The sequence below is a fragment of the Zeus faber genome (assembly GCF_960531495.2).
Source record: "Zeus faber genome assembly, chromosome: 1".
NCBI classification, from domain to species: Eukaryota; Metazoa; Chordata; class Actinopteri; order Zeiformes; family Zeidae; genus Zeus; species Zeus faber.
In genome coordinates this window covers 47,853,247-47,875,861 of record NC_137193.1, presented here as the reverse complement: position 1 = coordinate 47,875,861, position 22,615 = coordinate 47,853,247, and the positions used below count along the sequence as shown (strand labels likewise).

At 41.8% G+C, this 22,615-nt stretch overlaps 1 protein-coding gene across 3 annotated transcripts; it reads right to left on the bottom strand.

Annotated features, from left to right (window-relative positions):
- Nucleotides 1-1,202: 1,202 nt before the first annotated feature.
- LOC307241149 (guanine nucleotide-binding protein subunit beta-4) lies at nucleotides 1,203-22,443 on the bottom strand. 3 transcript variants are annotated; one of them, XM_080015179.1, is made up of 12 exons: nucleotides 22,375-22,443; nucleotides 19,888-19,965; nucleotides 19,172-19,279; nucleotides 10,231-10,425; nucleotides 9,435-9,473; nucleotides 8,709-8,815; nucleotides 5,455-5,518; nucleotides 4,283-4,445; nucleotides 3,954-4,020; nucleotides 3,663-3,864; nucleotides 2,819-3,035; nucleotides 1,203-1,997 (listed from the first exon to the last, which is right to left on the bottom strand). In XM_080015179.1, exons 4-12 carry the CDS (start codon nucleotides 10,285-10,287, stop codon nucleotides 1,891-1,893), a joined length of 1,023 nt encoding a protein of 340 aa, XP_079871305.1. In that variant the 5' UTR covers nucleotides 10,288-10,425; nucleotides 19,172-19,279; nucleotides 19,888-19,965; nucleotides 22,375-22,443; the 3' UTR covers nucleotides 1,203-1,890. The 3 variants fall into 3 exon arrangements, with proteins under 3 accessions (XP_079871305.1, XP_079871306.1, XP_079871307.1); XM_080015180.1 differs by lacking the exons at nucleotides 19,172-19,279; nucleotides 19,888-19,965; nucleotides 22,375-22,443 and adding an exon at nucleotides 14,481-14,564; XM_080015181.1 differs by lacking the exons at nucleotides 8,709-8,815; nucleotides 9,435-9,473; nucleotides 10,231-10,425; ... (1 more) ...; nucleotides 19,888-19,965; nucleotides 22,375-22,443 and adding an exon at nucleotides 7,088-7,098.
- Between the last annotated feature and the right edge of the window lie 172 nt (nucleotides 22,444-22,615).

Genomic DNA, 22,615 nt, shown 5'->3' with positions numbered 1-22,615 from the left:
TAAAGTTTCTAAGTATCATTAGCTATCTATTAAGTGTATATTTCTGTCTACCAAGTGTACTTTTCCTTGCTAGAAATACTTCATTGCAATGTGCTCATTGCATGTTCTTGGTGAAAACAAACAAAAACAAGTGTTAAACACAGATACATACTTTTTTTTTTTTTTTTCCCTCTTCTTAACACACGCTTGCAGTGGCACTGGTGTGGGCGGGAGCGGCGATTCCAGTTCCATGCAACCACTCAACTTAAACCTTATCGGAAAGGGAAAAAAAATTAATGGAGAAGGTTTTGCTAATCCTTCAGTTGAAAAAGTAAAAATAAAATTATCAAATTTCCTCATCGAATCTTATTTCCTCCGTCACTGCTTGGGAATCCTCAAACCAACGTGCCGCTCTCACGGCCGGTCCGGCCTCCAAGCCGCTAGATGACGATGGGTACAAACAGGTCGGTGCTCTGTGTGATGTCCCTCAACAAACACCGACACTTTTTGGTGCTCTCTCTCTGGCTTATCTCAAAGTGGAGGAGTACGGTCGGTGTGTAGGCGTCATATAATCGAGACAAGAGGCAGCGCTCCTGGGGTGATCAGTCCTATTAGACAGTCGGCAATTTGCAAAAAGAGACAGACCTAAAACACCACCATTTAACCGTTTCAGGCCACTTGTTCAGTGGCGTAAAGTACCGCAAATAAAATACAGAAGTACTCCATTTTAGCCTCGAAGGCATCGGTTTACCGCATCCAGACTAGAAAAAAAACAAACAAAAAAACAACAACAACCATGTTGACTTTGGAGCTTTCTCTATACACAGCAACAGTGAGACGAGTTATCAAAAAAGGAAAACTGGACTGTGTCAGTGAGTTATGTAAAACTGGAAAGAAAAATGAATCACAGTCACAGCTATCATTCACATGTATACTATTTTGTTTTTGTTCCAGGATGCACGTGTGTTTGTGTGTGTCAAAGTACCTGCAACTGTCAGACACTCACATGCACATTATAGTGTATGAAAAAACTGAAAATTAAGTTCAGATAAAGAGTGGACTTAAACATTTGATGCTTTGTTCAAGCCTCCTGCGGTGCCAGGTGGGTGCGACTCCAACACATTGGCCATTACGCTTCTTATCGTTCCAAAAAGTCAGTCAGTTTCATTCAACTCCCATCTACTGGATACACAAGCAGCTTGAAGAAGATAAAGCGACAGACACAGGTTGTAAGGTGTAATTGTGGAGTATTGTGAATAATATGTACACTTAAAAACAAAATGTAAAAGCAAGCCCCAAAATGATTAAAAAACAAAAAAAAGCTTTGAGGGTGGTAAAGAAACTACAAAAATATATACATACACATTATATGTGCATATATGATGCATATATACACACATAATGCTATACATATATACTCAATTTATATACATTGACATATTACACACACGGTCCTCTAGTTAGACAGTAACCACGGTAACACAGCTCTTTGTGCCTTCCTCGGCCACCGACAAAGGAAGGATGAAAGCAGTTGGTTTTCTTCCATTTCTACCAGTCCATTTCTTTTTCCTTCCTTCCTTGACTTTTTCAACTAGATAACTCTCACTAAACAGATTTTTTTTCTGTTTTAATAAGTGGACTGGAAAAAAAAAACAACAACAAAAAAAACTAACAAAAAACCCTGTAAATTGGAAAGGTGGAAAGAGTTGGTACTTTCTCACAGGTGGGCGGGCCTCCAGCGGAGAAGATCATTTTTTTGTGGGCGAACGACATTTGGGTTGACAGTGTTCACCTCTCAGGTCCAGCCCAGCAGATCAGGTGGAGTGGATGGATGCTTCAGGGATGGAGGTCGGCGGGGAGGTTCGGGACATCGCACAGGACGGGGCGTTGGGGCGGGATTTTTATTTTTATTTAGTTCCAGATTCGAAGAAAACTGTCCCAGGAGCCGGTGGCCACAGCCATCCCATCATCCGTCACTCCTAAGCAGCTCACTCTATTGTCATGACCCGCCAACACACCTGGAGGAGGTTCAGTCAAGTTAGTGTGGAGCAATCAAATGCACTGTTTGTAATGTCAACAACCAGTCAGAAATCATAAAACTCATTGAAAATCACAGGATTTGTTATCACTTAAAGGCAAACCATCATTTTTTCTATAAGAGTTATAATCATAATCACTCATTTAAAAACCGGAAGGAACCAATTGCAACTGATTTGCGTTACGGTTATTGATTTTTTGGTTATATCATTCTCGTCACGTTTCAGTAGCTGCCTCAGCTTCAGTCGGTGCCGACCGGATCACTTCTCTTTTACTTCACGTTTTTTTTCATTTCTGACATAGAGCCACTAAAAGCACCATTCTAAGTCAGCGTCCTCCCTGCACTTTGTGCTGATTTGAACCAGTAGATGGTGCTAAGTCACGATTACAATATTGATATTATGCCCAGGATTGATGTGTTTCATTAGAGAATATCTACCTACTGTATGTAGACATTTTAGATTACAGTTTAAAAACATTTTCTAGTGCACGGTACCTCTAATGTCCTTTCTTTGGAACGCTGCTTCTAATGAAGGATTAAAACTGATCAGTTTTTGAATATAGTGCATTTTACTCATACTTTTCATAAATTCCTATAAATTATTAGAGAATAATAAAAGAATAATAATAATAAAATAACTTCTACTTCAACTTTTTTTGTCTAATACTGCCACTGAAAACCTACTTGACATTGCATATTGTCCCCCCCCCCCACTGTAAAACCAACAAAATGTGGACGACGACCGGAGACCAGCGCTGTGCAAAGCGAGTTCCCTGCCACAGGTTGTTGTGCTGGACCGACCTGCGCGCTCAGCCTTCAGGGTGTCCCAGACGTTGCAGTTGAAGTCGTCGTAGCCGGCCAGGAGCAGACGCCCGCTCTTGGAGAAGGCCACAGAGGTGATGCCGCAGATGATGTTGTCGTGGCTGTACATCATCAGCTCCTGGTCGGCACGCAAGTCAAAGAGCCGGCAGGTGGCGTCGTCTGAGCCGGTGCAGAAAGCATTCCCATTGGGGAAGAACTACAGGATGGAGGGGGATAAAAAAAAAAACAACATGAGCAAAACTGCTTTACTTTTGCTGAGTTTTTCCCTTTCATGTCAGAGGAAATAACTTGAAGAGAGGCTCCTGGTCAAGAAAAAAACAAAACTGGCTAGAATGAACTATTGGCAGAATAAGGATACATTTTGGAAGATGTAAATACATTTCGGCAGCCTTTTATTCTTAAAAGATAAGTTACAGTTACAAGAAACAGAAACAATTTTTTTTTTTTAATGTTAAAAGGTTTGCACCGTTGGGCTGCATTTAAGCTGCTGCAGAGTTGTTTTCACAATAGTAAAGTATTCAGCAGGGTTGTTCTTTGAACAGTTATCAATGACGGGAACCAACATTTTAAGGCCTGGGGTGAAAAACAGCAAAGCCATCCTTTAAATACAAACACTCCACAACTGACTGATGATTCTTGATTTAATGTGGGCGAACGCAGAGTCAAAAATATATATACTTCTTTGATGAATAGAGTACGGAGTTGCCACTCTAGTTTCCAACAAAATACATATGTTTGTCCATTGATACATGAGTTATTATTTTGTATTGGACTTTGACTCTTTTTATTCAGTTCGTGTTTCCACTGTGATTCCGGTACTCACGCAGACAGCGTTGATGTCGGACACGTGGCCAGTGAAGGACTGCCTGCACATGCCATCGCGCACATCCCACAGCTTGGAGGAAGCGTCGCACGCCCCCGACACGAAGGTCCTGAAGTCCGGGCTGAGGGACAGGCTCATCACGTCGCCGGTGTGGCCTGTGAAGGCGGTGGCTTGCTGCCCCGTCTCTATGTCCCACAATGCACTATAGGACAGGGAAGGGGGCTGGTGAGCCAGCGATGTGCACAGTCTCTACCTATGACGTGCAGCTCATGCTGTGTAACGGTCACTCACCAGGTGGTGTCTCCAGAGCTGGTCACGATCTGGTTGTCATCCAGGAAACGACAGCAGGATAAGTAACCTGGAGACAAACAGGGGTTCTTTGTCAAAGTGCCCTTGTGCAAGGCATGAAAAATGCCCCAAACGATGATGAACAAACATTTTTAAATTGTGTTACTACATTCACTCGGACAGTCCTAAATCCAATGTAATAGTACAAATGTTATTAGTATGAAGACATTTATCCAACATCTGTTCTTCCCCAAAAATTACAAAAAATAAATAAAAGAAGAATTATAATTTTATATTTATTATTTTATTTATATCAATTTTTTTAAGCCTACCTGTGTGTCCGGGCAGCTCTCGGGTGACGCGCACGTTGCCCTCGCGAGTCTTGAGGCTGTAAATGGAACAGATGTTGTCCAGGCCTCCGCAGGCCACGTAGTTTCCTGAGGGGGCGTAGGCGCAAGTCATCACCCAGGAGGAGCGCAGCGGGATAGCATGCATCTGGGGAGCCAAGCCAAGGAGACATTGTTCTTAAGTGTCCAAAATACAACTTATGTCATTGTGATTTCTAACAATTATTATTCATAAAGATCCACTAAAGGTTTGGCAAGTAGGGCACTTTACTAATAGGAATATAAACAAGACTTCTATGCAAGAATATTTAGCAACTCTAAATATTGTGTACATTTCATGTATTTTCATGTAACACCTGTTTGTTACAAACTTCAGCTTACAAATTTTTATTTATTTTTTCCCCCAAATTTCGCTTCTGTACCACAACCCTATTTCCACACAAAGAATATTGAACTTTAATTAAAAACTAATGTTTTTGCAAAATTGGCATACTGACAAGCAGACATACAAATTGACCCAAATTAGAGTGTATGGGGTATGACTCAAATGTTGTACATTTGAAATGTGAAAATTTGATGAATAAAATTTGTTTTTCCCCCCATCAGTCTCAGTTCCTGATCATTAAATTGTCAGAGAAATTGTTGTTGCAACTCTTTTTTTGGCTGCCTTTCATGATCTACTGTAAAAAGTGACGTTAAATATGTTGGGCTCGTTGGAAAATTACTCTGTAGTGTGGATTAAACACCTAAAAGAAAAGACAAGGACAATGCAACTGTTTTTTAAGGACTTCTCTTAGAAATTGCTAGCAGATTTAAAAAAAAAAAAAAAAAAAACTTCCCTTCAATTGAAATCTTTTGGTGTTATACTGCCAATTGAAATGATTCAAACAGTGGCTTCAAAGCAATCAATTGCAGCCTTTATTGTACAAAAGGTGGAGTTAAACTGCATCTAAACATTTCAAACTGTCTCATTAATTCTTAGTGAACTAAGGGGAGTCGGTAAGATCCCTAGCTGGATCAGACACTGCTGCTCGCTACGGGGGCGGGCCCGGGTGTGTTGACTACCCTCTATACCTGGGGGGCCACTCTCTTTTGATTGATTTTAAATGCAACTGCGCTTTTGAATATTTCACGAGGTGAAGCTGATCATTTCTCACCTTATTTGTTGTGTAGCTGTCCCAGATGATCAGTTTGCCATCCTGGGATGCGCTCACCAGTAACCTAGACACAAGATCAGGGGTTTCAGAGCCGTCGAATCAGAGTTCTGAGACGCACCCTGATCTAAATCACATGCATCATACCAAGCGATGGGAGCTGGCTGCCATACACATTTAAGTGAATGCATATAAGGTGCTTCTTTTTTTAAAGCCTTTTCAAAGTCAGTAAGAGCATCCTGCACTCTTCTGGCTCACAGTCCCCTTTTGCCTTTATCTTCCCTCTTTCACTCTCACTTCCATCTCCTAGAGGGGACTCCCTCTCTTGCCAGGGAAACAGCCACAGGCATCCAGGGCAGCTCCCATTTTGAATATGCCACACCATGTAATATTCATTCCCCTAGTTATGTGAAAGGTTTTACATTCCGAGGGGACTGGGGGAGGGGCAGGCTGAGAAAGAGGGCGAGGCGCAAAAAAATGACTAGAAAAAAAAAAGCCGCAATTAATGGCAAGGTAGTGAGTGACAAGGAGAAGATTGAGACCCATCATCACCAGAGAAACGGGGGGGGAAAAAAAAGAGTGAGATAGGGAGAATTTTTTTTTTTTTAATAACAATTATAAAAGGTTTGATGAAGTGGTGGCGCTACAGTGTCAGAGGGAACAGCAAAGACAGTCGGAGTCTACAGCTCCCCTATCAGTCTTTCCCCCTCTTCCTGTCCCCTCTTCCTGGGCTGTGTGTTTCCGTCTCCCCGCCGACGGGAAGGCGTTGTGACGGAGCGGCATCTGCAGTGCTACAACCAAGGGGAGCACCGCCTCACTCAAATGTCAATGGCTGTATACAAAATAAACACAGGTCGTTTGGGCCTCCCCAAGGGTCACCCAGACGGCACGCACACTCTCACTCTTTTGGTAAAACCACGATAATCAGGGAGGCCTGATTAGCCCATATCTAAGTAGCATTAGTAATACCAAGCTTATTATCAATGACAGTGGGATTTAGTATCCAAGGGTCTTCATTGTAAAAACATAAGTATATTAAACTTTGAAAGTGTCACCTATTGTCTATATTGTCTCAGAATGTACAGTATTTCATTAGCTATAGACTCAAGTACCGCATGCTCACTTTATAAACCTACGGACGTCCATATAAACTCCACAATTCTCAGTGCTCATAACAAAAAGAAAAAAAAAAAAAAATCAGCAGCAGCAGAAGAAGAAGCAGTTTGTAAGTTTTAAAAGGACACATAGCCTCCGGTGGGCACTGGTTTGGAAATTGTCTGTCAATTTTGCTGGCTGTTTACTGCCTCATTTGAGCAACCACACTTTCCTATAACAATTGGTGTCAGATTCACACAGAGAAGGCACAGAAAGTGCTTTAGAAAGGCCGTGCTGTGGTCTATAACCAGAATGATCACATTTGGGAGTATTTCAAAGGGGTACATTTTACAAACTGCATCTTCGGAGGACGATCCAGTAGGCTATGGTGACTGGCTGCCTAATTCATGTGGTTACAGTGGTGAGGAGATAGAACGGTAGTAGTGGAAGTGGCAGTACAAGTGGTCTTTATGGTGGTATTAGTCATATTAGTAAGATAATAACAGTAGTAGTGGCAAAGTAATAGTGCAGAGCCCCACACCTGGGACTGCCGTCACTGCCCCAGTGCATTGCATTTGGAGACGGAGGGACAGATGAGAGAAGAGAGATAAATAACACACACACACACACACACACACACACACACACACACACACACACACACACACACACACACACACACACACACACACACACACACACACTCCTGGATCTGGGGTTATTGTCCCTCTGCGTGTTCAGATGTCTGCCAAGAATGTTCCAAGAATTATTTGCAATAGTTAATTTCTGGCTTGTGCAGATATTTAAGAAGTATATATTTGTTGTTTGTTAAACCGGTCACTTCAAACAATAGACAAAGTGTAACCATGTGTTCATACAAAATTACTATATTACATTTCAAAAGCCAGACATTCTTACTTCATCAAGATTATGATACAAGTGCCTGCAGTCTAGCTTGTTCAATGCTATGACTTAACCCAGCAAGAATCATTGTTAAACAGTTATTAATTATTAGTTGGAGTCTATAAATTCAACATGAATAATTGTGCTGGTGGCTTTTTGGGAGCGGTTTTTAATACGAATGATGTCATTCTGACATAATATTGGTTCCCATCATTTATAAGCGTAGTGTATTTTTTTTAAACATGTTTTGATGAACAGTTATATCACATTTTATTTATAACTACCTTTTGAGATTACCCAAGTACATCCAAAGCTTAATGTTGGTTACAATAGGATGCCTGACTTCCTGCTTTAAGTCCTTTACGTTTGTGCGAGAGTGATTTGTTCTAAAGAGTTGTAAAACCTTGAAAAACCTGATGAAATGGATTTTTTTTTGACATAACATGACCATATTGTCCCATTAAAAAAAGAAAAAAAAAAAAAAAGCGTTCAGAGAGGTTGTACTATTATCAGTTATGTTAGGGTCACAGGGCCGGCGATGGGGCTGCAGTGTGTCATCAGGTCCACCTGGCTTTTGTGGGCATGTCGGCTCAAAATTGACTGGCTGTTATGGGCACGCCAAACGTTCCCATTCCCAAACATTTATTTTTATTTATTTATTTATTCAATTATTAAATTAAGATGGTGTAGCTGTGAACTTGGCAAAATAAATGACCTCTCGAAAAAAAATTATGTAACTAGTCTTGCCATTCATCACTTAAAACAAAGAATTGTCCTTAATGGAGAAACATAAAATTATGCGTTTCTTATTTTATCGATAGTTTAAGTGACGTTTTTCATTTTAAAAACAGCCTAACCATGAACAATACCGGTGGTCCGGGTGTCCATTTTCCAAGGATCAGCGCCCTTGAGAGCGTATCCTCCCTCCTATTGGCTGTCGCCCGGCACCCGGCGCTGCTCATTTGCATAAAGTTTAAATCTGCTCAACTTTCCTTGCCACCGTGAAGCTCGGCGCTCATTGCCGATTGTTGCTCGACCCCTTGCAGCCGGATGAAGCCGAGCTCCGTTTGAAATGCATTGCAACCTGTCCCATTGCAGCGCTTGTGCGCCGGTGGTGTGACCGTACCTTTATAAATGTTGGGAACCATCATTTTAATGTTGCCAGAGTTGAAAAATGGTGAACCCATCCTGTAACAATGATATTTGTGGGGTGTGTGTTTAACAACACTCCTCGTTATGGTATGGGTCTGCCATCATACCTAGAGTCACTTCCCCAGTGCATTGCATAGATCTTAGCCAGGTGGCCCCTGAGAGTGCGCCGCGTCCTCATCTGTATCCGGCCCACCGAGTCCAGACCAGCTGTGATCTGCCAAAACACAGGAAACTGCATCAGTGGGAAGAAACACCTAACTCACACTCAGGGTTGTCATTTACACCAGGATGTTTTTGTTTATCATGACACCAGATAGAGCTTCCAAAACTGTCCCACCCTTACTCTAAACCAAATAGCCTACTGTGTTGGATGACAATCACATACAATACTGTATATTTCTCCAATACAACAAAAATACGAACGTATTATTTTTGTGAATCAGTGTACAGATATTGTAAATATAGTTTTGCCTAAAATGGAAGAATGGATAGAATTTTTTTCTTTTTTTTATGAGATCATTTCTATTTCTGTCCTGGGCCTTTTTGTCTTTGGCCAATGGATAACATGAGGGCACTCATAATCTTAACATAATGAATAAACCGAAACATCACTTTGGGAACACCATTAATACCTAGTCATCAATATTCATGGTTTTCCCTTTACGGCTTATTATTAACTTGCCGACCCAAATAATATTCAAAATGTATTTTCTTCTGTTCAGATGTTTTCATCTTTTTCCTCAGCAATTCTAAGCAAAGCTAATCAAAAATACCACAGCAAACCCTGGTTTTGATGCCTACTACCAGAGAGAAGTACCAGAGAAGTATTTTACCTGTGACAGAGTGGAGTCACTGCAGGCCTTCCGGGCATCCTGCAACAAAGGGGGTAAGCCATGGATTTGTTTATCACACTGGCATACAAAGAATGTAAGCTAAGGATGTTTGGGCATTTTAATTTTATGTATTGATATTGTTCTTTTGTATCATCACAATCCAGTCATATTGTGAAACACTGTTTTGCGGTCTAAATTCAATATGACAAGTTATCATTGCCCATCCCTAAAGCTTAGTGTACAATAGCACTCATGACATTATGCTGTGGAGCAGAACATCAGCCACTGCCTATGATCTAAAGCTTAAAAGGTACAAGCAGTAATATTTTATTTGCTCATCGCACAAATTGACCATGATATATATTGGCGGGGTTTGCAGATATTGTTGATCAATGGCAGTCAGTTGACCGCTGGCGAGCTCTCAAAATAGGTAGCCTATTGTGGAAACACCAACCACCCACAGACCTGTCAATCTCTGCTCAATCCCAGCCACATCAACTACACAACTTATGTCCCAAAATGGTTTCGTTTTAGTTTTTGGAATCATGGACGAACATAAGCCAAGAATCCACGTTATGGGGACATAATGTGGACAGCACAGCACAACCACCAATGGATTTGGCTGGTGGACAAGTTTTAACCTGCGGCAATTTCTATAGAATATAATGTGAGTCACAGTATCGAGTGAATCAAGCTCAGCAACCACGTAGGCAAAAACACACGCACGCACACATGCACACACGAAAATGTACAACACCCATGTACTACAATACACATGCACAGTAAACTACTGTACCCGGATCTGATTGCGTAGTTGTTCGGCTTCCTGCCGTAGCTGTTCCAGCTCGCTCATTGTCCGTCTGTGATGTGATCAGGCTGCACTCCGATGTGAATACTGGGTAGTCTAGGAAAATCACACACGCACTCACACATACACACACATACACACACACACACACACACTCTCACATGCACTCTTACCAGCTGACACCTGCAAGAAAAATGGGGAGATTGAAAAATAAAGTAAATACAAGAGACAGATAAGAGAGATGGGATCATGGGGTTGTGGGTAAGGGAAGGCATCCATCAAACAAAAAGATATCCTGTGGGCTCGGTTTTGGCTTCAGTGCTGAACGGAGGGGGGTCTACCCTGAGCCAGGGTATCACAGAGGGTGGCAGGGCATCAAATACCCCCGGTCAGGTTCAAAAGGCCATCTGAGCCAGGCTTTGACCTTTCCTTACTCAATCAGCCTTTTGTGTTATTGTATTGTGTTGTGTGCTCACCCTGGCCAAAAGAGCCCTGCAGAATGTTGGATATCCCACCATCAGGAGTATACCGTATTTCCTTAAATATAAACCAGTAGTCCAAAAAAAAAACAAAAGACAGGAAAAAAAACAAACAAAAAAAACCCAAAACGGGCCTCTATAATGCCAGGGGGCGTGGTGTACACAAACAAATACAAAGCCTGCCTCAAATATAGACTGGGGGAAAAATTGATCGGAGCTGCAGCGCTGTTCTGGTGCGGAGCTCTGCTCCCAAACAAAGCAAATAAAAACAGTGTGTTTTTACCGTAGATGTATTTAATTTATTCCATTTCCTACTGCTGCGCAGCAGATCGCTCTGAACACTCTTGCGCTCCTCCAGCGCTCCAAACAGTAAGTGGTGCGTTCAAGGCAAATTTGAAAAAAAACTGTAAATCCCCCGTGGGCTACCCCTCACAAGTGTGACTTTTAGGGTAGCTACTAGCTCTCTTTTCTCACCATTAATGTGTTTTCATTGCATAGCACCCTGACGAAGTTTAGATTTAAAATTCATACTAAAATATGATCAAATATAGTTATAAAAGAGCGGGAAATAAAAGCCCCGGTCACCATTTGAGGAAATATGGTAGATGGATAGATGGTCACCACAAGGAGGCAAAATTTGTTTTATCAGACTACATTAAAAAATGTCATAAGAAATAACGCAAGTGCTGTGACTTATCTGCACTTATATGAGAACAAAATACATACATTGGTGTGTATAGGTCAATAAGTGCGTATGCGTGTGTGTGTGCGCGTGTGTGTGTGTGTGTGTGTGTGTGTGTGTGTGCGTATTGTTTTTTAATGTGTTTTTTTTTAATGGTTGTCTGTTGGATTGAGCATCTGTGCATGCATGTGTGCATGTTGCCATTTCCTTTACCTTGGGGAGCCTCAATGTGGGTCACGGAGCACTTACACACTCCTCAGAAATGTTTGGACCATCATAACCACTCACCCCCCACCCCTCATAATCCAGCCTGTTTTACTGCCAGCTGTCCAGAAGTGTAACCCACATAGATCAATTTTTCAGTTCCATTTTCTATAATTCAACAAATACAGCAAGCCCAGCCCATCTTCTGCACAGAAAACCATGCTTATGAAGGGGGAAGATAGCTTCTTTGGCTTCATCGTCCCCAATTTCAGAGTTAATATTAAATGTGGCAAAAGTACATTTATGTTGGTCAAAGTACGCTCAATGCCGAAATGTAACATAGGCATTAAGGAGTCTCGAACCTAAATACTGTTACCATGATGTTGCATGAAGCCGATGGACTGTGGTTCTAAACCCAAAAAGTCTCTCAGGCTGAGGCAAAAAGCACCTCAATACTCAAGCAAATGCAAGAAGCAATGAAATTGAAGATTTGCCGAGCTGTTGTTGTTGGTTTAAAAAAACCCATAAAAATTAAATACATTTAAGACTTTGGCATTAGGTCTTAAGTTCTTGTCTAGACCAATAACGCCTTTGACAGTAATGAAGCATTAGGGGTGAGTGTTGCAATACCTTTAGCCAAGGAGCAATGTCCGCCCCTCCCCCAATGTGACGCAAACCCTCTGAAGAGACACTCTCGGCATCGGTTTGCCTGTAATATGGTCGTGTTTAAGGACTTATTCCAGATCCTATGACTGCTACGTCACACAAATGGCCGTTGTTCGGCAGCGTACAACCTGGTGTGACCTTCACCGCTTTGACTTGATTTGGCCTGTCAATAAATCCAGTCAAACACACACCAGAGATGCCAAATCAAAAAGTAAATACAGTCTAATCCTTAATGTGCAATAATTTCCAGACTTAATAGTTGCCTATTTTACACACCATCTAAGGTTTTAGTGGCAATCTATTTTCGAGAGAGAGAGAGAGAGAAAATGCACTTATTTTTGTGTAAAAGACTAGCAGTAAGGTCTTGTATAGGCTTTGTGGCATCCTTGCATGTTAATGAACGTGTGCAGTGTTGGCCTACGTGCATTTTTCTCCAACTGCACGGACACAGTCGTTCAGGTAGCTGGCCTGCCAGCCGGACTGATGCAGGGTCACGGCACAGGGACAGGGGTGACAAAGGGAGCGCTGTGTGTGATTGGAGCTGCCTATTGTGTGGTAGCCGGCTATAGTAGCTAGCGCTGCTTGGCACCATCACAGACAGGCTTCTGTGGGACCAAGCCTGGCTATGGGAGGCTCTGCTAACAGCCTTTAAAAACTGTTAAATTACACACCATATATAGTAAGATATCCCAATATTCAGGCTATATAATTTTCAGGGATGCACACATTCCAATACCAGTGTCAGGAATCGGGTCCAATACTGTGCGAAGTATTCATAAAAAATGCTCCAAGACATAAAACCAGATACCAACATAACGTGGCAGTTACATTAAGGCCATGTTTTCTTTTTAGAATTTCATATAGTCTACAGCCGTCACTGAAAATTAACTCTGGTTTTCAATATCATTATTATTGTATCAAGAATTTCAGAGCCTGTTTATCTATCTATACTCAGTAGGGCGTGCGTAATGAGTACTGATACTCCATAACAAACTTTCCTGATACTTAAACTAATCACAGGAACAATAGCACAGATTCCATTCATGTATGCATTTCTTAACCACAAACACACAGACACACACACACACACACACACACACACACACACGAAAGATGGAGCAAATGTGTTTCGCATTGCAATGTATTTTGCTTGAGTGAAGTATTTAGTAATTTCCCAATATTGTATCTGTGTTGACTTGTCATTGGTGGTTCACATGGTGATGTAACACGGTTTTGCCAAAATGGGACTAGATCTCCACCAAGCAGATCACTAGAACAGACAAGAGAAACATAACCACATAAAAATAGAGGCATTCCCTCTCCCAAGGAAGGCCGTAGATGAAGCAACATTAATGTGCTGTTTATTGTGAGATGCAAGCCACAAGTGGTTGTATTCAAGACAACACTACCAATGCATTATGACAAAAAAATCCGCACTGAGGCGTTTCACAGTCTGATCAGAAGGACAAATAGGGGCACTCGGGATGTGTTCAGAGAAATAAACTGACTAGTTTGACCTGGGTGACCTGAGTCAGTCATCTTTTTGGAATGCTGTGTATTATATTACCATAACCATTTGGTTTTCACCCTAGTACATACAGTTTATGTACAGATTACATGCAAAATTGCACACTTTCCTATTTTTGACAAAGTGTGAATTGTTAATACAAATTTATATTGTATATTGACAAATGTACAATTTATTTATTACCTTAATGCATAATGCCATTTTTTTTACTAATCATTACTACATTATCACTGCCTATTTTTATGTAAGCTACTGTAAGAACAGCATTTCCCGTCGGAGATGAATAAAGTATCTATAGCATTAAAGCGAAAATCGACAAGAACCACACAGAGCCGCGAACAGTCACGACCGGGGAAGACGGAGCGTCAGGTACGATCCCTGTGCAAGAACACAGACGGGAACCTGGACGCCAACCGACGCGGTCTCCGAAACGTGACCGCATACTGGGCGCGTTTACTGCGTACATTTTCGCCCGGGAGTCATTTGACGGTCCCGCAAGGCCGCTTTTCCAGAACACATCATCATCATCATCATCATCCCCGGCAGTGCGGGCTAACACAACAGTAGCATCGTTTTTTCCCCCCCTCCTCTCCATAATAACACGTAAACACGCCACATTTTCTCGGTCCGCCGCAAACACCCGGAGCCGGAGCCCACAAAACAACCGAGGCGTTCTTACCTGCAACGGGCTTTTCAGACCGGCCGTCGTTCTGGTCCGTGTCACACAATTCTGCTCTCAAACTAGCATCCTGCCGAACCAACCGACGCTAACGAGCTCGATCGTGCTGTCGCTGTATTGGTTTAAACCAAAGAATGTAGTCGTTTAAAGGGCCGGGCGGATGGCGCGACCCCGGGGGGAGAAAAGAAGGCTCCGACTGCTTTTTCACCCAGCAAAGCTAATCACCACACCCATGAAACCGGGAACATGGCAACAGCTTACCCCGAGGGGTGCGCTCCGAGCAGCGCTCGCGTTCTTGTACTCCGTCGGCGTTTTCACGTCGGGCTTTTGAACCTCCTCGGCGTTTGAAGGCTGACTTTGCTTTGAACCCCGGTGTGGAAACGCGATCGGGTGGCTTTCTTCGCGCCGGTGTCCGCGCCGTCGAAACCGGGCGTCACCTACGTGAGAATGGTACGGCCCGTCAGCCCCCCCTCGGCAGAGACGGACGGAATGGATACAGGAAATAAATTGGAAATCTCGTAGACGGTCTCACCCCTTCACTTTATTTTTTTTAATTTATCCTTTATTTAACCACGAACACAACTCATCGGGATACACCGTGTCTTTTTCAAGGGTGAACTGACCAAGAGGGCCGTGGCAACCATTTAGTAAAAAAAAAAAAAACCCAATACATCATGCAATGTGGACACACAGTGAGGATCAGTCGTTCAATAGCAGGATCAGCTCCATATGACACATATGTTTTTGTGATGTGACAATGTTCATGTATGTGGCACTACTACCTATCTTGAAGTCAACGAAAGGCCTGAAAGTAGCAGATTTCTAGTATTGTAAAATAAAGTTAAATATGGTATTGATGGGCTCTGTGTTTTTAAAATCTGCTCAGGTGAAATTTTATCCTTTTATAACTGTTGAAATGTTTTTTGCCCCCCCCCCCCCCCCTCGTCAGACTTATCATGTAATGATTGGATAAAACATACAAGTAAGAGTCGGAAATAATCTGATAATGTCTTCAGCTGTAGTCTTGAACCCAACCCTTTTACTCAACATGCCATGGTTCACCAGGATTAAGCGTAGAGCGGGATCGCTCTCCACTAGGACAGGATACATCTTTAATGGGGCCAATGGAAGGCAGCAGTGGGATAAGCTTTTCCTCTGCATGAGCCATAATCAATGAGAGATGAAAGGTGCCGGTCCCCGGTTTCCCTTTTTCTGATGGCATGGGGTCAGATTAAGGCAAATTGAATGCACACACCAGATTAATCAAACTAATCTCCTTTCCGCTAAATACATTATGAGGATTAGGATTAAGGCAATAACAGTCATGTTTGGAGCTTGCTTGGTCAGTGGTAAAATCGGATGTGTTTTTTGTGGTTCTTTTTATTTTTTTATTCTTATTTATTTTTTAATTTTGACTTTTTTTTTAAATTTATTTTTTTATTTGCTGTTTGCAATCATTTCTGAATGACTTGGATTTAAGATGAATATCTTGAAATATTCACTCTAAACCTTAACTTGTAATGGTAAATGTAAATGAAAACATGTGACAACCTGAGGATGACATCACTTTGTAAGAACCCAAGCTTTCTGTCAGTTCATGTCTCAAGTTGCCTCACAAACTGATTTTGCGCTTGCTTCATTACCTCAAACCAACCAATCATAAATTAGAGCAATATCATGCAAATGGATTACCATAAAAAACTGGTGGTTATATAACAACTCTTGCTGTACTTTGATATGCATTTAATACTCAAGCTTTCACATCCAAATAGCCCAAACATATGAGTGCTTGAGCTGAAAAGACTGTTAGCGTCCTCAGATCTAATACAAATCAGGTCTTTTTTTGGTCGAGCGAGCAACAGAGAGTAAATCACGGAACCAGCTAAGAATCACAGGCAAGGTGTCCAAGAGTACATCCTTGGCCAATCAGGTCCCTTTGCCCATTGCTTGGCAACCAAAAAGTGAGGGAGGGAGCAAATTAACACTGTAAAAATAGAACATCAATAGCTTGGTGTCTGAAAAAAAAAATACACGTGCTGCCAAATGCTATAAATAAACTGCTGAAGCTTGGGGCAGGTATCCCTTGTGAACGGTATCTTAACTCTTGGGTTGTGCAAACCATATTTTTGCATACATTCAGACCTAGTATTGCGACTGCAGCTGCAAGACATCCAGAGAGCGATACGAAGACCGTGCTCAGGAATGGCTTGAATGATAGGGACGTTTTTTCATTTTTTTGGGCAGGATCCTTCCTACTCCATGCATCTGTTACAGTTTTAATGTTTTTCCTTATACACTCGACAAATGGGTTTGCTTGTTTCCATTTAGCTCAGTCGTCTTCATGTCACATATTCCATACGTTATGCAAAGTTTCTACAGCCTGATATCAGTTTTTGAATGTAGAGCACTTTTTAAAATGTTCCATGGAATAGCTCATTTGCTCAAGCAATTTTTGTGTTTGTGGTTTTGCATTAATAATCTGGTGGTTCTCAGCCCTTACTTTTCTCTTGATCTGCCTATTATCTGCTCTTCGTATTATTTACATATTCAAATAATAATACTGTATGTCACTATTTGTGTATATTTCACTTATAAAATTCAAGACTGTCTTAAATAATTTCACATTTACAGTTCTGAATGAGCCAAAATGTGGGTTATCAAATGCAGGGAGAGATAATGGGACCTCAATTTTAAGGAGCTTATCCGTGCTTATTTTTAACTACCTTTGCTCTCATCTCAATGCGTTTTGTTGACCTCCATGTAATACTTCTATTGTATCAACGCAATTAAAAGATGTAGCAACAGTAGAACCTTAAAAGGCTTTATCAGGGCCGTCTTATCCACCAGACATATCTCCAGGGGAGGCTGGCCGTTGCCATGGCAACCCTCACAAATGGCAACTGACGTCAAGAAGGTAGGAGAAATAGCAGGGAGAGCCAGAGCTGCTATGCATAATGGATCATTGAAAAAAGGGCCCTCTTGAAGAGTGCTAAAGTGACATAAAATATGCGTTCCTTGCTGGGCCTACAACCACCCCTCTCCCTTTCTATGATGAGGCAAACAAATGTTGGTACGTTCTGGAATTTTTCTTTGTGACTGACCCCACCAGGACAGGCCCAGCCGAAATGATCTAGACTTCTGGATTGGAACCACTGCAAAATGGTGGAATTTGAAACCGAAAAAGTGCCTTTGACTTACAAGCGCATCGTTGTAACCAGAGGTTGTGCCATTACAACCCAGTTCAGTATTAAAAGACATGACAACAGAACAGCGTCAGATCAAACCGCTCACTCTCAGGTGGAACTGGAACCGATGAGTTTGTACCGTGTTCAAATCCAGAGCATAACTGGGGCCAGTTTGCTCGGTCTCTATTGAGGTTCTTGTCTAATCTCAGTACTATTGTTGGCCCATGAGAACGTGTCACAGCAGCAGCTCGCTCAAGGGCCCTCATCGTTTCTGTGATAGCACTTCTCATGTTGTGTTGGAGTCACACTCTTTAGAGGCGCTACGCTGATTGTGGGACCAGGCGTTCTGAACGCAAAGACCCACCAAAACGTATACAGTTGAGCAAACACACCCCCCCACAAACACACACACACACACACACACACACACACACAAACACATGGCCAGATCAATTACGTAAACCAAGTGTCACGAGTGTGATAAACTAAAGGTGGGAGAAGGCGGCAGCATGGCCTAAGATCATGTTGCCCAAATATTGTCTTATCATGGAAAACCCAATGTGTTCTAGAGCAGTGGATCGCCTGCTCATTTGTTGCAAATTATACTGAAAATAGTGCCAGTAAGAGGCGTAAAACAGGTTCATAGGAGCATAGCATAGGAGTACATTTGGTAAAGAACGGGTAGGCCTACTCCTTAGCTTTTGTCTTAAGGTCATGTAGATAAAATGGTCAAAAAGAAGAACTGAGAGCAGCCGAGGGGAATCCCATGGACAGAGATGAGTTTCCTCAGAGGCGACACAATCGAGCCAATTTATTTTAGAAATATGAAACGCGGTTACATGGATTGTGTTCACATGAATTTCTTGTGCTGCTGCTCATGTTTGATTTATCATATTCAGATAGTGCCGGGGTGTGCTAATTCCACCCTTTTCAAATGTCTCCCCTCCCTGCTGAAGCACTACAATGCCAGATTATCATTTATTCATTACCATAAGCCTACAATTAATTTGACTTGACATTTTGGTGCACCACAGGTTCAAAACACAAAATAGGACCAGGGTATCAGCTCCCATTGGTCCAAAAGCCAAACACGCCTTATTGGACTCCAGTCCAGTATTTTGACAAGTATGTTACTGTCAGGGTGCCAAAAACTCCATGGTTCCCCCAGAAACGTTTGCACTAATGCTATTTAGAAGGAATTGTATTTGTTGCTTAATATTCATTGCCTGTTTTGAACCACGTTTTTCCAGAATTGTAGATGTTCATAACATACTTCTGGGCAGTGAAATTAAAGTAAGTTGTGAACAGTACAACTACAGCTCTTTTGTGCCAGCTGCATGAAGTTTAACTAAAATGTGGCCTTATCTCTGGTCATATTTTTTGCCGAGGGGACAACAAATTAGAACTGTATGGATGCAGGAAATATCAGACAGGAAGTATGAGACAAAATGCACACCAGAAAGCTTCTATTTATAAAAGAATATATTAATTCTTAAAGGTTTTTACCTTTTTCCAGTGCACAGAAGTTGGCGAGGAAGTGGGAGTTTTCTGCATACGTCCTGAAGTTCATGGAATGTGAGTATTACAGAGAGCCTGGTGGTTTCAGTGTGGATGCTGCCAGGAGGAACAGCAAATGGAGCGAAAGTGAGAGAGAGAACTGGAGTAGGGAGAGGACTGGTTGAGGAGGAGGAGTGGGTGTGGGCGAGCCAGGGGTGTGGACTGAAGATGAGAGATGGAGCATTTCTGTTAAAGGCACAGTGTTTATTTCTGTTTATTATATGGATATGTGGTAATGGCCGTTCGTTGGTTAATCATTTACTACATGACAGTAAATTGTGATGGCACTGATTAGATCTTATCATAAGAGGTGTGTACAAACAGTGCAAATTCTGTTGTTCATTTTGGATCGAGTTTTGGAAGCAAATTAATGGATTAAACAGCATCTATGAACCAATTCATCACATCAGATATAGTTTTGCTTTTTGACTAAGCGCAATAGTTAAGACATTTAACCAAACACCCAATGGTTCTATCTCTGTTTACATCCCACTTCCCATAGGCCTCAGAAGGTGGCACAAGCAGCAAGAGCCCAGCCAGAGAGAACCGGGGACTCCTGACCTTCTCCTGTGCCTCAACCAGGGCACCATACAGCTGGTGACTCCAAAAATTAAGTTGTCTTAAATCTCACCCTAGATCTCAAGAACCTGTAGTGTAACACTCACCAAAATGAGCTGCCATAGGAAGGAGTGGCTCAGTGGATGAGAGGCCATCAGCATCAACGGCATGCAACGACGATCATCCTGGAAGGCCAGAAAGAACAGTGAGGGTAATGTTCTTTGATTGCGCTCTGTATTTTAAAACCACCAGCACCAGCTCACAGTGAGGCAGGTGGATCAGGCTGGATTACCAAATCACCGCCACAACAGCCTGAAATCTTTTTGCCACTGGGGCAACAGGGGTGGGGAAATGTACCGTCTATGTCCGGTCTTGGTCACTCTGTGCGCCACAGACTTGAGACTCAACTCTGGGTAAGTCATCTTGACCACCCCCACAGGTTTTCTGGTGGATTTGGTGACTCCAGTTTGGAATATATCAACGATGATAACGACCGGTGCAGATTGGTGTGACAAAAATCATCTTCAGCAAACCATGAGCAAATAATGAACTTCCAGTAGAAGTGTTGTCGAGATGTACACAAGTACATATGTCATACCAGCCTACACAGAGAATATGGTGCACTAGTGTGTATACGTAGTACACAACTAAAAACACAATTACTGTGTAATTCGTCGTACAACTACTGCTACTGATAGAAAGTATCTTAATTCACATTTAACTTCCACCTTTAAGCTTTACCTTTCACTCAGTTAAATTCTATTTTATTCTATTTATTTATATTATTATTATTATTATTATTATTATTATTATTAATATTTTATTTATTTATTTTGTTCTTTTATATGTATAAAAACACACGTTGTTCAAAAACAATTTGTGTTTTCGTAAATTATGTGTGTTTTGTCATGTATGTCATTGCTGCTGCAACACTGGAATTCCCCTTTGGGGATTAATAAAGTACCTTTATCTTATCTTTATCTTTATCTGAACTGAAAACTGTAATCTTCTCAAACAGTGATGTTGCTTAATTGTCTCAATTATTAAATTTAAATATTTAATACTAAATTCTAACCAACCACTGTATAATACCGTGAAGGTGAAAATATCAGAGGCAGAACTCAAAGGTTTGTGCTCAGCAGGCCTGTAGAACTCAGGGTTTAAGGAATAGGGTTTAAGGTGCAATTTATGTGCCAGGTAAATGGCAAACCCCAAACCACTGTATTATTGGGAACAAGGACATTGCTAAAAAAAAAGAGAAAAGAACAATGTTATTCAACAGTCCATAATGAATTAAACAAAGGCCATAACACAGGTTTCAGCAGAGTGGCCACTGAGGAGAATAATGTCAATGTTGGAAATTTCAATTTGAAAACCAGAGGTTTTCATGCAACACTTCCTGTTTCATCATCCATTTTCTTTAGACACTTATTCCTGTTCAACGTCATGGAGGGAGGGGGACCAGACGTTACTGATCTTGAATGGGGCTATTGCAGGTTCACATACTCTATATACTATACTCAGCATCAACAACAGCACTAATTCTCCCTTGTACATTCCGTACTGGCTGACAATAGACACTGTATCACTAATATTCTGAAATGAATTTCATGAGTAAAAAAGCAAACAAACATTACAAAGTGAAAAGTCCGAAAAGGTTTGGTTTGACCTGGTTAAATTGAACCAGGGTGTCTAGGTGGTTGAGATGATACACTCAAGATGCAGTGTGTGCGCTAACTCTGATAGTTACTATAATACCGTAACTCTTATCTTTCAAGGCTCTCTATGACGCTTGAAAGCCACGTAAGTAAGTTGACAATAAAGTCACTTTCTCCTTTTATTTAGTCTTTCAACATATAGCATTCCCTTCATAATGGATTATTATCTCTCTGGAATTCGGCCACTCGTTTTTGAAAAGTATGTTGTTGAAAGGTTACAACAAAAATTGAGTACATGGAAATAAACAGACCACTTTTTTTTTTTTTTTACCCTTTCTATGTTTGTCATGATAAGGAAACAAAGGGAAATGTGTGGGTAGTCTGTGAATCCATGTATGGAGCAGTTGCAGGACGAAGTTGCATGGGAACAGATCGGGATGAGCGTTGTACGATGGAACGAACGAGACGGAAGACAACCGCAGCCCCGGACACCGAGCTTTCTGAGACGGAGACGGGGGAGAAGTCACTGTACGGACAGGCAGACCCAACAGATGGAAGGAGACCTCTATTATCTTCATTACCATCAATCATTATGGCATCATTATTTCACTGCACGACAGTTCTATTCAGTTGCAAAAATAACTTTTGAGACTTGTACCGGGACGGCGCTGGCATTTGGACCAAGGTCCTATAGTGTGTGACTTGAATGGGGAGGACTTTTAATGCTGAGCAATAGGCGCTTTTCGGTCCTACTTTAAAGACACGGCGAACATTGTGACGCACTGAAGCGATGCCGTGAAGGTGGAGGGTCAGGATCTGCCCACACTAATACACATTGTGAAAACTACACCCACAAAGACGAATAGAACGTCTGATAATAAATTATTGTCGTATTTCCTTCACTTGTCATAGAAAGGCGTTGCCATTTATACTCACCTTGGATTGTTTGCCATTCGTTTGATTTTTCTCCTTGTTTGGATGTTTGGAGGACGGACAGACGCCGACGCGAGACTCGTGAACGACTCGTTCGTAGCGAAGGGTGAAGAGTGGGCGAGCAGTTCATCTTCGATTCCCAAACTGAAGACAGTTGCACAAAACAACGACACTGAATGCCATCTCACGGCAAATAAGGCCCGGGGCATTTGACATAATTCACACCGTGAACGTGACGGGTTTA

Excerpts from the sequence above, each read along its gene's own strand:
- LOC307241149 (XM_080015179.1), bottom strand. The coding sequence starts at position 10,287 with ATGAGCGAGCTGGAACAGCTACGGCAGGAAGCCGAACAACTACGCAAT. Across the intron at positions 5,519-8,708 it reads CACTGGGGAAGTGACTCTAG|GTTACTGGTGAGCGCATCCC; the intron begins GTATGATGGCAG and ends TCTTGTGTCTAG. Across the intron at positions 3,865-3,953 it reads AGCTCTGGAGACACCACCTG|TGCATTGTGGGACATAGAGA; the intron begins GTGAGTGACCGT and ends CCTGTCCTATAG.